Genomic DNA, 14,948 nt, shown 5'->3' with positions numbered 1-14,948 from the left:
AACCTTCTGCAAAATTTTAAGAACAAGATTTAAACTCCAAGGAGGAGCACTAGATCTAAACACAGGCCTGATTCTAGTCAGAGCCTGAACAAAAGTCTGGACGCCTGGAAGCTCAGCATGCCTCTTGTGCAGTAAAACAGATAGGGCCGAAATCTGTCCCTTAAGGAAGCTAGCAGAAAGGCCCTTCTCCAGACCATCCTGGAGAAAGGAAAGAATCCTGGATACCCTGCCCTTATGCCAGGGGAATTCACACCAGAATAAGTAGGTCCTCCACACCTTTTGATAGATGAGACGAGTAGCCGGCTTATGAGCTTGAATGAGAGTATCAATAACTCTTTCAGAGAAACCTCTCTTGGCTAGGACTAAGCGTTCAATCTCCACGCAGTCAGCCTCAGAGAATCTAGATTTTGATGAACAAAAAGGACCTTGCTCCAGCAGATCCCTGCGACAAGGTAACCTCCATGAAGGAGATGAGGACATCCCCACCAGGTCCGCGAACCATATCCTCTGCGGCCATGATGGAGCCATTAGAATCGCTGATGTTTGCTCCTGCTTGATGCGGATCACTAGACGAGGGAGAAGTGGTAACGGAGGAAAAATGTAGATCAGACTGAACCTCCAAGGCACTGCTAATGCGTCTATTAGCTCCGCCTGAGGATCCCTGGACCATGACCCATATCTGGGTAGCTTGGAATTGAGCCGGGACGCCATGAGATCTATCTCAGGCGTCCCCCATCTGTCGCAGATCTCTGCAAACACCTAGGGATGGACAGACCATTCCCCCGGGTGAAAGGATTGTCTGCTGAGGAAATTCGCTTGCCAGTTGTCCACACCCGGAATGTGGATTGCTGACAACGAACAGTTGTGGGCCTCCGCCCATTCCAGAATCCGAGATGCCTCCCTCATTGATAGGAAGCTCCTTGTTCCCCCGTGATGGTTGATGTAAGCCACCAAGATTATGTTGTCCGATTGGAATCTGATAAACTGAGCCAAACCCAGAAGAGGCCAAGCCTTCAGAGCATTGAAGATCGCTCAAAGTTTCAAGATGTTGATCGGGAGGAGGGATTCCTCTCGAGTCCACAGGCCCTGTGCCCCAGACAGCTCCCCATCCTGTGAGACTCACGTCCGTAGTCACAATCTCCCAGGATGGTCTCAAGAAGGATGTCCCTTGGGACAGATGATCTGGACAGAGCCACCAGGAGAGCGATTCTCTCGACCAGTTGTCCAGAGAAATCTGTTGAGACAGATCTGAATGGTCGCCGTTCCACTGTCTCAGCACGCATAGTTGAAGAGGCCTGAGATGGAATCTGGCAAAAGGAATGATGTCCATGCAGGACACCATGAGACCAATCACTTCCATACACCAAGCCACAGAGGGCCTTAAGGAGGTCTGGAGTGCAAGACAATTGGAAGTGAACTTGCAACATCTATGGTCTGTAAGAAATATCCTCATGGATATGGAGTATATTATCGTACCCAGGAATTCCCCCCTGGTACTGGGAATAAGAGAACTCTTTTCTAAGTTTATCTTCCATCCATGAGATCGAAGAAATCAAAGAAGGGCCTTTGAATAGTCTTCTGCCAGACGACATGATGATGCCTGAACCAGAATATCGTCTAAGTATGACGCCACTGCTATCCCTCTGGCTACTGCAAGCAGAGCCCCTAGAACCTTCGTAAAAACTCTTGGAGCAGTAGCCAGACCAAACGGAAGTGCAATAAACTGGAAGTGCTGGTCCAGGAACGCAAATCTTAGAAACTTGAAGTGTTCCTTGTGTATAAGGATGTGAAGGTAGGCATTCTTCAGGTCTATTGTGGTCATGAATTGTCCTTCCTGGACTAAAGGAAGAATGGACCGTATTGTCTCCATCTTGAATGAGGGGACCAATAGGAATTTGTTTAAACACTTTAGGTCCAGAATTGAACGAAAAGTACCCTCCTTCTTTGGGACCACAAACAGGTTTGAGTAGTATCCCAGACCTCTCTGTGCTGGAGGTAAAGGCACAATGACCCCCAGGGCGGAGAAATGCCTCACAAACCCTAGAAAAGCCTCTCTTTTCTGGCCTTGAAGACAGGTTTGATAAGAGAAATCTGCCCTTGGGAGGATGAAACTTGAAACCTATCCTGTATCCCTGAGTGACGACCTCCAGTACACACGGATCTTGCACGTCCCCAAACGAAGCCTCTGCAAAAACTGACAGACTGCCCCTACCAGATCCAAATCTGGATTGGGGGCCGCCCCTTCATGCCGACTTTGACTCGGCAGGCTTCTTATTCTGCTTGGATTTATTCCAGGACTGAGGAGGTTTCCACGTTCCCTTGGACTGCTCCAGCTTTGCAGAGGGCTGATGACGTTGGGATTTGTCAGAATGAAAATTAGGACCTTGTCCCTTAGGTTTGTTGTTCTTATCCTGAAGTAAAAAAGCACCTTTGCCTCCAGTAACCGTGGATATGATTGAGTCCAGGCCTGGACCTAAAAGGATCTTTCCCTTAAATGGGAGGGAAAGAAGTCTAGACTTCTAAGTCATATGCGCTGACCAAGAATTCAACAAGAGTGCCCTACGGGCTAGCACAGAAAAACGTGAAGCCTTGGCGTTCAGGCGAATAATCTGCATATTTGCGTCACAAATAAAAGAATTAGCTACTCTTAAGGCCTTAATTCTTTCATGGATCGCGTCGAGGGGACCCTCCACCTCGATCAACTCAGATAGGGAGTTGCACCAGTAGGAAGACGCTCCCGCAACTGCAGCAACAGCCACTGCCGGTTGAAACAAATATCCCGTATGCAGAAACATCTTTCGTAATAGAATTTTCAGTTTCTTATCCATGGGATCTTTAAACAACGAACTATCCTCAAGTGGAAAAGTAGTGCGCTTAGCAATTGTGGATAGCACCATCCACCTTAGGGATGGAACCCCACAACTCCAACCAAGTGTTTTTCATTCATTATTAATAATGTTTGCCATCTTTACGGGAACCGGGAAACTCTGTAGTAAAACCCTGTCCTCGTAGACCTTATCTAATTTAGGCATACAAGGTTCCTCAGGTAACTTCGGTTCTGGAACCTCTAAGGTAGCCAAATCTTTAGCAGAAAGTGTAATTGTTCAATCCTAGATCTAAAGTCTGGTTACTCCGCAACCAGAGCCTTAGAGGCAGCAGATTCCGACCCACTGAAGTATCAAAGGCGTCTTCATCATTGGATAATCTTGTATCAAATAAATCCAATAAGCTAGCAGATGACCCCTGGAAAGGATAGCAATATTTAACCTTTCGCTTGCGTTTAGCAGGGTGAGGTAAAGCACTTAAGGCGGCAGACACTGCCATCTGTAACTGTTCAGTAATGTCTGGAGGTAAAAGGGCCCCTCCAGATGGAGGAATAGGAGTGCTACGGGAAACTGCATGTGTATTAGGAGATGACTGTAGGGTGCGCACCTCACGGGACGGAGACTCCTCAGAGGTGGATGGCTCAGTGGTACTAAACATATTAGCTTTCTTTGATATAATGATATATTTTATCAAGGCATGTGGAACATAATTGAGCAGGCGGGTAATACCGTGGCCTCCTCACAATATAGACAGGCATTCAATTTAGGTAAAGAGAGAGTACCCTCTAACGTATCAGAGTCCTCCATAGCTTGCGCTTATAAATAGGACAATCAACAAAGATAAATGGCACCTTTATACCCCTAATGGCTGGGTCATTTACCACCTCCTATGACCCAGGCCCAAGAAACGATTTGTATCCAGATAACTGCAAGGTCAGGAAGAAGGGAATCAATGTGACCATACCCGGTCACGTGGTGTGCCATTCAGGACCACCCCTGCACCACTAAAAGCGCGCCAAGCCTAACAGGCTGTGCAGCTCCTAAAGTGAAAGTAAAACCTGTACGTTCCAATATCTGCCTGAGCCTCATCTCACAGCATAAACACACTATTTACGAAATGTGATTAATCCTCTCTGTTCAATAATCCCCCCCTTCTGGAGACATTAACCCCTGATTCCATTCAGATAAAAGGTGTCACACTGTGACCATGTCTTCTTGCATTTATCGTATGTGTAAATAAAAAATGAAATGATCTTACTGGAATCTACGCCATGGAACAGGAACACGGTCTCTCAAGTTTGACAGTCTTGTAGCATCGCTCCTGACATGGACTTGAGTGATAAAAGCAGGCAGTGAAACTCGTCAACACTGATTGCTTAGGAGCTGTTAATACGAGTCTGGATGGGTTCGCAGAAAGACTCTCCCTGCATCTCCAGACACTAACATTCGCCAATGCTCTCACTGAGAGGCTGACAAGACTACTTAAAACTCCAGTCCCATTCTAAAGGATACTACCCTCCATAAGTATCCTTTGCAATCTATAAAGAATGCTTCTTCCTGGCTCATCTTCCTTGCACGTTGCTCTTCATCTGTCGCACCTCTCTACCAATCCCTTCACTGGCTTCCCTCTTGCCTCCAGGATTAAGCACAAAATTCTCACTCTGACACACAAAGCCCTCAATTGCATTGCTCCCCCCTACATCTCAGACCTTGTCTCCAGATACTCTCCCTCCCGCCCCCTTCGCTTCGCTCATGATATCCTCCTCTCTTGTTACTTCCTCACATTCCCGTCTACAAGATTTCTCAAGACTGGCTCCCATCTTATGGAACTCTCTGCCTCGCTCCACAAGAATCTCCCCTAGTTTTAAAAGCTTCAAGTACTCCCTGAAGATTCTACTATTCAGGGACGCTTACAACCTACACTAACCTTCCTATCTCCACTGCTATCCCCTTAAACCCTATAGCATGTAAGCCTAGTCCAGCTGTTTGTAGTCCACCTTCATAAGAGCCGACTACAACAGTGCAACTCTCGGCAGGACCATTCACCCATTTGATCTCTGTAATTTTTTTTTATATATATATACCACCCATGTTCATAGCGCTGCGAAACCTGTTGGCGTTCTACAAATACCTGATAATAATAACATAATTTATGCTTACCTGATAAATTCCTTTCTTCTGTTGTGTGATCAGTCCACGGGTCATCATTACTTCTGGGATATAACTCCTCCCCAACAGGAAATGCAAGAGGATTCACCCAGCAGAGCTGCATATAGCTCCTCCCCTCTACGTCAGTCCCAGTCATTCGACCAAGAATCAACGAGAAAGGAGTAACCAAGGGTGAAGTGGTGACTGGAGTATAATTTAAAATATATTTACCTGCCTTAAAACAGGGCGGGCCGTGGACTGATCACACAACAGAAGAAAGGAATTTATCAGGTAAGCATAAATTATGTTTTCTTCTGTTATGTGTGATCAGTCCACGGGTCATCATTACTTCTGGGATACCAATACCAAAGCAAAAGTACACGGATGACGGGAGGGATAGGCAGGCTCATTATACAGAAGGAACCACTGCCTGAAGAACCTTTCTCCCAAAAATAGCCTCCGAAGAAGCAAAAGTGTCAAATTTGTAAAATTTGGAAAAAGTATGAAGCGAAGACCAAGTTGCAGCCTTGCAAATCTGTTCAACAGAGGCCTCATTCTTAAAGGCCCAAGTGGAAGCCACAGCTCTAGTGGAGTGAGCTGTAATTCTTTCAGGAGGCTGCTGTCCAGCAGTCTCATAGGCTAAACGTATTATGCTACGAAGCCAAAAAGAGAGAGAGGTAGCAGAAGCTTTTTGACCTCTCCTCTGTCCAGAGTAAACGACAAACAAGGAAGAAGTTTGGCGAAAATCCTTAGTTGCCTGCAAGTAGAACTTGAGGGCACGAACTACATCCAGATTGTGTAAAAGACGTTCCTTCTTTGAAGAAGGATTTGGACACAAGGATGGGACAACAATCTCTTGATTGATGTTCCTGTTAGTGACTACCTTAGGTAAGAACCCAGGTTTAGTACGCAGAACTACCTTGTCTGAGTGAAAAATCAGATAAGGGGAATCACAATGTAAGGCTGATAACTCAGAGACTCTTCGAGCCGAGGAAATAGCCATTAAAAACAGAACTTTCCAAGATAACATTTTTATATCAATGGAATGAAGGGGTTCAAACGGAACACCCTGTAAAACGTTAAGAACTAAGTTTAAACTCCATGGTGGAGCAACAGCTTTAAACACAGGCTTGATCCTAGCTAAAGCCTGACAAAAGGACTGGACGTCTGGATTTTCTGACAGACGTCTGTGTAACAAGATGGACAGAGCTGAAATCTGTCCCTTTAATGAACTAGCTGATAAACCCTTTTCTAAACCTTCTTGTAGAAAAGACAATATCCTAGCGATCCTAACCTTACTCCAGGAGTAACCTTTGGATTCGCACCAGTATAGGTATTTCCGCCATATTTTATGGTAAATCCTTCTGGTAACAGGCTTCCTAGCCTGAATCAGGGTATCAATAACCGACTCAGAAAAACCACGTTTTGATAAAATCAAGCGTTCAATTTCCAAGCAGTCAGCTTCAGAGAAGTTAGATTTTGATGTTTGAATGGACCCTGTATCAGAAGGTCCTGTCTTAGAGGTAGAGACCAAGGCGGACAGGATGACATGTCCACTAGATCTGCATACCAAGTCCTGCGTGGCCAAGCAGGTGCTATTAGAATTACTGATGCTCTCTCCTGTTTGATTTTGGCAATCAATCGAGGAAGCAGCGGGAAGGGTGGAAACACATAAGCCATCCTGAAGTTCCAAGGTGCTGTCAAAGCATCTATCAGAACTGCTCCCGGATCCCTGGATCTGGACCCGTAGCGAGGAAGTTTGGCGTTCTGGCGAGACGCCATGAGATCTATCTCTGGTTTGCCCCAACGTCGAAGTATTTGGGCAAAGACCTCCGGATGAAGTTCCCACTCCCCCGGATGAAGAGTCTGGCGACTCAAGAAATCCGCCTCCCAGTTCTCCACTCCCGGGATGTGGATTGCTGACAGGTGGCAAGAGTGAGACTCTGCCCAGCGAATTATCTTTGATACTTCCATCATTGCTAGGGAGCTTCTTGTCCCTCCCTGATGGTTGATGTAAGCTACAGTCGTGATGTTGTCCGACTGAAACCTGATGAACCCCCGAGTTATTAACTGGGGCCAAGCCAGAAGGGCATTGAGAACTGCTCTCAATTCCAGAATGTTTATTGGAAGGAGACTCTCCTCCTGATTCCATAGTCCCTGAGCCTTCAGAGAATTCCAGACAGCGCCCCAACCTAGTAGGCTGGCGTCTGTTGTTACAATTGTCCAGTCTGGCCTGCTGAATGGCATCCCCCTGGACAGGTGTGGCCGATGAAGCCACCATAGAAGAGAATTTCTGGTCTCTTGATTCAGATTCAGAGTAGGGGACAAATCTGAGTAATCCCCATTCCACTGACTTAGCATGCATAATTGCAGCGGTCTGAGGTGTAGGCGTGCAAAAGGTACTATGTCCATTGCCGCTACCATTAAGCCGATCACCTCCATGCATTGAGCTACTGACGGGTGTTGAATGGAATGAAGGACACGGCATGCATTTTGAAGCTTTGTTAACCTGTCTTCTGTCAGGTAAATCTTCATTTCTACAGAATCTATAAGAGTCCCCAAGAATGGAACTCTTGTGAGAGGAAAGAGAGAACTCTTCTTTTCGTTCACTTTCCATCCACGCGACCTTAGAAATGCCAGAACTAACTCTGTATGAGACTTGGCAGTTTGAAAGCTTGAAGCTTGTATTAGAATGTCGTCTAGGTACGGAGCTACCGAAATCCCTCGCGGTCTTAGTACCGCTAGAAGGGCACCCAGAACCTTTGTGAAGATTCTTGGAGCCGTAGCCAATCCGAATGGAAGAGCTACAAACTGGTAGTGCCTGTCTAAGAAGGCAAACCTTAGATACCGGTGATGATCTTTGTGGATCGGTATGTGAAGGTAAGCATCCTTTAAATCCACTGTGGTCATGTACTGACCCTCTTGGATCATGGGTAAGATTGTCCGAATAGTTTCCATTTTGAACGATGGAACTCTTAGGAATTTGTTTAGAGTCTTTAAATCTAAGATTGGCCTGAAAGTTCCCTCTTTTTTGGGAACCACAAACAGGTTTGAGTAGAACCCTTGTCCTTGTTCCGACCACGGAACCGGATGGATCACTCCCATTGTTAACAGATCTTGTACGCAGCGTAGAAACGCTTCTTTCTTTATCTGGTTTGTTGACAACCTTGACAGATGAAATCTCCCTCTTGGGGGAGATAATTTGAAGTCTAGAAGGTATCCCTGAGATATGATCTCTAGTGCCCAGGGATCCTGAACATCTCTTGCCCAGGCCTGGGCGAAGAGAGAGAGTCTGCCCCCTACTAGATCCGGTCCCGGATCGGGGGCTCTCGGTTCATGCTGTCTTTGGGGCAGCAGCAGGTTTCCTGGCCTGCTTGCTTTTGTTCCAGGACTGGTTAGGCTTCCAGCCTTGCCTGTAACGAGCAACAGCTCCTTCCTGTTTTGGTGCAGTGGAGGTTGATGCTGCTCCTGTTTTGAAATTCCGAAAGGGACGAAAATTAGACTGTCTAGCCTTAGCTTTGGCCTTGTCTTGAGGTAGGGCGTGGCCCTTACCTCCCGTAATGTCAGCGATAATTTCTTTCAAACCGGGCCCGAATAAGGACTGCCCCTTGAAAGGTATATTAAGTAATTTGGACTTAGAAGTAACATCAGCTGACCAGGATTTTAGCCACAGTGCCCTGCGTGCCTGTATGGCGAATCCTGAGTTCTTAGCCGTAAGTTTGGTTAAATGTACTACGGCCTCCGAAATGAAAGAATTAGCTAGTTTAAGGACTCTAAGCCTGTCCGTAATGTCGTCTAGCGTAGAGGAACTAAGGTTCTCCTCAAGCGACTCAATCCAAAATGCTGCCGCAGCCGTAATCGGCGCGATACATGCAAGGGGTTGTAATATAAAACCTTGTTGAACAAACATTTTCTTAAGGTAACCCTCTAATTTTTTATCCATTGGATCTGAGAAAGCACAGCTATCCTCCACCGGGATAGTGGTACGCTTAGCTAAAGTAGAAACTGCTCCCTCCACCTTGGGGACCGTTTGCCATAAGTCCCGAGTGGTGGCGTCTATTGGAAACATCTTTCTAAATATTGGAGGGGGTGAGAACGGCACACCGGGTCTATCCCACTCCTTAGTAACAATTTCAGTTAGTCTCTTAGGTATAGGAAAAACGTCAGTACTCGCCGGTACCGCAAAGTATTTATCCAACCTACACAGTTTCTCTGGTATTGCAACAGTGTTACAATCGTTGAGAGCTGCTAAGACCTCCCCTAGTAGTACACGGAGGTTCTCCAATTTAAATTTAAAATTTGAAATATCTGAGTCCAATCTGTTTGGATCAGAACCGTCACCCACAGAATGAAGCTCTCCGTCCTCATGCTCTGCGAGCTGTGACGCAGTATCAGACATGGCCCTAGCATTGTCAGCGCACTCTGTTCTCACCCCAGAGTGATCACGCTTGCCTCTTAGTTCAGGTAATTTAGACAAAACTTCAGTCATAACAGTAGCCATATCTTGTAATGTTATCTGTAATGGCCGCCCAGATGTACTAGGCGCCAAAATATCACGCACCTCCCGGGCGGGAGATGCAGGTACTGTCGCGTGAGGCGAGTTAGTCGGCATAACTCTCCCCTCGCTGTTTGGTGAAATTTGTTCACATTGTACAGATTGACTTTTATTTAAAGTAGCATCAATACAGTTAGTACATAAATTTCTATTGGGCTCCACCTTGGCATTGGAACAAATGACACAGATATCTTCCTCTGAGTCAGACATGTTTAACACACTAGCAAAAAAACTTACAACTTGGTTATAATCTTTTTTAGCAAAAAAACGCACTGTGCCTCAAAGAGGTACTAACGATTAAATGACAGTTGAAATAATGAACTGAAAAAAACAGTTATTGCATCAAACTTTAAAACAACACAACTTTTAGCAAAGGTTTGTTCCCATTAGTAAAAAACAACACTAATTAAATTTGTACATAAGAAAACAAAACAACGTTTTTTATACACAGTCACTATAAGAATTCTCACAGCTCTGCTGAGAGAATTTACCTCCCTTCAAAGAAGTTTGAAGACCCCTGAGATCTGTCAGAGATGAACCGGATCATGCAGGAAATATAAAAGTAGCTGACTGGAATTTTTTGATGCGTAGCAAAGAGCGCCAAAAACGGCCCCTCCCTCTCCCACACAGCAGTGAAGAGAAACGAAACTGTCACAATTAAAGCAAAAAACTGCCAAGTGGAAAATAATGCCCAAATATTTATTCACACAGTACCTCAGCAATGTAAACGATTCTACATTCCAGCAAAAACGTTTAACATGAGAATAGTTATTAAAAGGATTAGTGACCTTTAACACAGTAGTTCCGGTGAAATACCATCCCCAGAATACTGAAGTGTATACATACATGTCATTTTAACGGTATGGCAGGCTTTTCTCATCAATTCCATTCAGAAAATAAAAACTGCCACATACCTCAATGCAGATTCATCTGCCCGCTGTCCCCTGATCTGAAGCCTTTACCTCCCTCAGATGGTCGAGAACAGCAATATGATCTTAACGACTCCGGTTAAAATCATAGTAAAAAATCTCTGTCAGATTCTTCCTCAAACTCTGCCAGAGAAGTAATAACACGCTCCGGTGCTATTTTAAAATAACAAACTTTTGATTGAAGTCATAAAAACTAAGTATAATCACCATAGTCCTCTCACACATCCTATCTAGTCGTTGGGTGCAAGAGAATGACTGGGACTGACGTAGAGGGGAGGAGCTATATGCAGCTCTGCTGGGTGAATCCTCTTGCATTTCCTGTTGGGGAGGAGTTATATCCCAGAAGTAATGATGACCCGTGGACTGATCACACATAACAGAAGAAATCTTCTGCCAACCTCCTGTGACGAAAGGCAAAGAATGACTGGGGGATGAGGGAAGTGGGGGAGGTATTTAAGCCTTTGGCTGGGGTGTCTTTGCCTCCTCCTGCTGGCCAGGTTCTGTATTTCCCACAAGTAAGGAATTAAGCCGTGGACTCATATTAAGAAGGAAAAACAATATCCTCCTCACAAATCACTGCAAACTTTCAAAATCAGCCTATCCCAAAACTCAGCACTTTCACTCTTGTTAGAGAGTAGGTTTCTTCTCTCCTTTCATTTTCCCATCTTACCACCTGTCCCCTTGACCCTATTCCTTCACAACTACTACCTTCCCTTTCTCTTATTCTTACACCCATCCTCACAACCTCTCCCTTAAATCTGTTACATTGCCATCATACCTTAAACACGCTCTAATTACACTTAAACAAGTCACTCAATCCAGCATCCCTTTGCAACTGTCGCCCATCTCTTTTTCCCCTCGCCTCTAAACTTCCTGAGCAGATTGTTTATCTAACACTCTACGAAGGTGACAAATTACTTACTGCCAAGTCTGAAGGTCAATACCCCATGCTAATCTTTTTAGACCACTGCCACCTTTGACCCTGTTGACTATCCAATGCTGATCCAGACCCATCAAACCTTGGGTATTTGTGATACAGATCTACTGTGGCTCTCTTCATACCTTTCTAACCGTATCTTCAGTTTTTCCCATCTCTGGCTCTTCTTCCCCTCTCTGTTGGGGTACATCAAGGCTCAGTTATAGGTCCCCTTATTTTATCATCATCTCTTGGCTCTTTAGTTAAAGTGAATGTAAATTTGAATTAATAAATGCCCAGTTTTTAAAAAACAGGGGCACTTTCATTCATTAAAATTTACATTGAAGCGTTTTTTTTGTTTTAAATACTTACCTGTTTCTTTAGCAAACCCAGACCAGCGATTCTCTGGCCGCTTCTCCTGCTGTACTTAGCATATCGGTGACGAAACTGGCCATTGCTTGACCTCATGAGCTAGATGCCTTGGGGTACTCGCTATGATTGGAGGAAGCCGGTTTTGTCATTGCGGTGCTAAATACAGAGGAGCTGCAGGCGGAGGATCGCTGGTCTGGTTTCCTAAAGAAAACGCTTCAATGTAAAGTTTAATGAATGAAAGTGCCCCTGTTTTAATAGTATTTTTAAAAACCAGGAACTTATTCATTCAATTTTACATTCACTTAAAGTCATGTGGGTTTCCATATGATCTTTATGCTGTCATTCAAATATAACTTTCTGCACTAGACATTTCCTCTTCCCTACTAACTTGTGTCACCAGCTGCCTAGCTAATATCTCATCCTGGATGGCTTCTCACTACCTAAAGATGAACTTCTCTAAAACTTTACTCCTATTTCCTACCTCTAAAAATCTCCCCATTCCTCAAATCTCACTTACCGTGGACAACTGTCATAACCTCTACCCCTCAGGCCAGCTACCTTGGGGTTAACACTTGACTCAGAACTTTCTTTTGCTCCCCACATTAGGTGCTTAGCAAACTCATGCCGCTTCCACTTTAAAAATATCTCTAAAATCTGTCACTTCCTCACTCAAGGCCCAACTAATATTCTCATCCACTCATTTTCTTGATTACTGCAATTCTGTCTTCTCTGGTCTCTCAAACTACCGCCTGTCCCCACTGCAATCCATCATGAATGCCTCTGCCAGGCTCAACTTCCTTAAGCTTCGAACCACATCTGCTGCACTTTTTTTTTTTACCAACACCTCCACTGATCCCAACATACAAAGCCCTAATCAACACTGCACCCCCTATTATCTCTGCCCTTGTCTACAAATTCTCCCCAACCTGCTCCCTTCACTCTGCCGGAGACCTACTTTTCTCCTCATTACTTCCTCACACTCATCTGCAAGACTTTCCATATGGAACTCCTTGATTCGCTCAGTCAAAAAGCTCAGTCAGACTTGCTCTACTACAAGTCTTCCTTAAAAACATATCAATTCAAGGATGGGTACAACTTACTTTAGAAGTCTCTACTACTTATGTTTCCATCGTCCTCAACTTCCCCATGTACTTCCTTTAGAATGTAAGCTCAAAGATAATTTTATGAAAGATGGTTTAGAGCTTACAGTGATTCAAGGCTAGGGCCCTCTACCCTTACGATTTATAATTGCATTCTGATTATACTCCATAACTGTATACGTATGATTTATGTCTTCTGTTTATTGTACCCCATAACTGTATACGTATGATTTATGTATATGTCTTCTGTTTACTGTACCCCATAACTGTATACTTAGTGTAAAGTTACAGCGCTGTGTAATATGGTGCTGCAGTAAACAGGAAGCTCTTAAAAGACTGCATAATGACCACTACAATTATTATTATTACTACTACTAATAATAAAACATAATGAAAAGAAAAGACTGTGTAATGAATTATTACTACAGATACAAATTCCCATATCTGAAATTCCAAAATTCAAAAGATTTTTTATTTTTGCTGGACTGTAAGTCACAACCTTCTCTGTCTGTGTCTTTGTTCTGTTTTTGTGCTCTAAAATAAAAACTGTCTATATTTATTTAAAACAAATATTACCTTTCTTATTACAGTACTGTACTATTATTTTTAGGGTAATATCTATACAAAGTATTAAAGTGACATAAAACTACCTTTAGATTACATGTATAATTTCTGTATCATGACATGTAAATATTGCCTATATGACATAAGATATTGTTGTTTACATTCTGATTTTAAAGATGCAAATATTCTGAAATCCAAACCTTTTCTGGTCCCAAGCTATTTGGATAAAGGGTTTTCTACCTATGTTGTTATTATTATTAATAACTAATTATAACAACAACAATAAACAAATCTGTGTGAATACAGGAACACTTCGATCACCTTTTCATCCAGAGCTTTGTGATGTTCGAATAAGGACTTTAAAGCTTTCAAGACCTCCACCTCACTGGAAACTCCAGCTGGAGACTGGGCTTGTCTCTTCACCACAGTCATTCTAAGGGAGCGTTCATGTCTGGAAACAAGACATTCCAGATGTTCTAGTAGTAACTAGAGATAGAAATGAACGATTAGACATCTATTCCTAAAAGCTGGTGATGTTCCACCAAAGGGAAGTTTACATGTTCCTTGGCATTACCTACAGCCCATGAAGTACAGAGCTTTTTACTTACCCGGGTATTGTTCCTTTCAGCTTTCAGCTCAGCGATCTCTTCCTCTCGCTCTAAAAGTTGCTCCCGACAGATATTAAGTTCTTTAGTAAGTGCGGCAAATTCCTTTCATAGGGAAAGAAAAAAATGATAAGGCCTCAGAATTAATCACAGCATATGTAAAAACTAGTTCTAAGTTTCTGTTTCTAATAAATCTACATAGAAATATAACGAAGAACAGTTAGGTCATGCAAAGGCCAAAGACAGAAGCTTGGATTTGCTTTATAATCTTACTTTATTTGAGCAGTGTCTAAATGTCATTCATAACCTTATTTTTACATTTGTCAACACAATCTGCCCACTGAGCCTCATTTTAGCCATATGTGGTGTCTGATTCACAGTTCTATGCTGTTTATATCTGCCCATGTGTTTAAACGGACTGCTGACAATGCATTATTTAACATAATTATTTATTTTATTTTCTTTAGATAATTGTAAAACATCAAAAGCTACTACACAAAAACAGTGGATAAACTTTAATGACTGAATAAGAATATATATAAATAAAACATAATTTATGCTTACCTGATAAATTCCTTTCTTCTGTAGTGTGATCAGTCCACGGGTCATCATTACTTCTGGGATATTACTCCTCCCCAACAGGAAGTGCAAGAGGATTCACCCAGCAGAGCTGCATATAGCTCCTCCCCTCTACGTCACTCCCAGTCATTCGACCAAGGACCAACGAGAAAGGAAAAGCCAAGGGTGAAGTGGTGACTGGAGTATAAATTAAAAAATATTTACCTGCCGTAAAAACAGGGCGGGCCGTGGACTGATCACACTACAGAAGAAAGGAATTTATCAGGTAAGCATAAATTATGTTTTCTTCTGTTAAGTGTGATCAGTCCACGGGTCATCATTACTTCTGGGATACCAATACCAAAGCAAAATAACA

The 14,948-nt window shown here is 43.5% G+C and overlaps 1 protein-coding gene across 5 annotated transcripts in view; it reads right to left on the bottom strand.

Annotated features, from left to right (window-relative positions):
- PPFIA1 (PTPRF interacting protein alpha 1) overlaps nucleotides 1–14,948 on the bottom strand; it is a 323,205-nt gene that overhangs the window by 190,390 nt on the left and 117,867 nt on the right. For all 5 annotated transcript variants that reach the window (XM_053720578.1, XM_053720579.1, XM_053720580.1 and 2 more), the window contains 2 exons: nucleotides 14,018–14,119; nucleotides 13,731–13,895 (listed from right to left, as the gene is read on the bottom strand). In XM_053720578.1, the coding sequence (XP_053576553.1) occupies nucleotides 13,731–13,895; nucleotides 14,018–14,119 (267 nt within the window). The remainder of the gene's footprint in view (nucleotides 1–13,730; nucleotides 13,896–14,017; nucleotides 14,120–14,948) is intronic.

Source organism: Bombina bombina, chromosome 7 (assembly GCF_027579735.1).
Source record: "Bombina bombina isolate aBomBom1 chromosome 7, aBomBom1.pri, whole genome shotgun sequence".
Taxonomy (NCBI): domain Eukaryota; kingdom Metazoa; phylum Chordata; class Amphibia; order Anura; family Bombinatoridae; genus Bombina; species Bombina bombina.
This window is presented reverse-complemented; position numbering and strand designations above follow the sequence as displayed.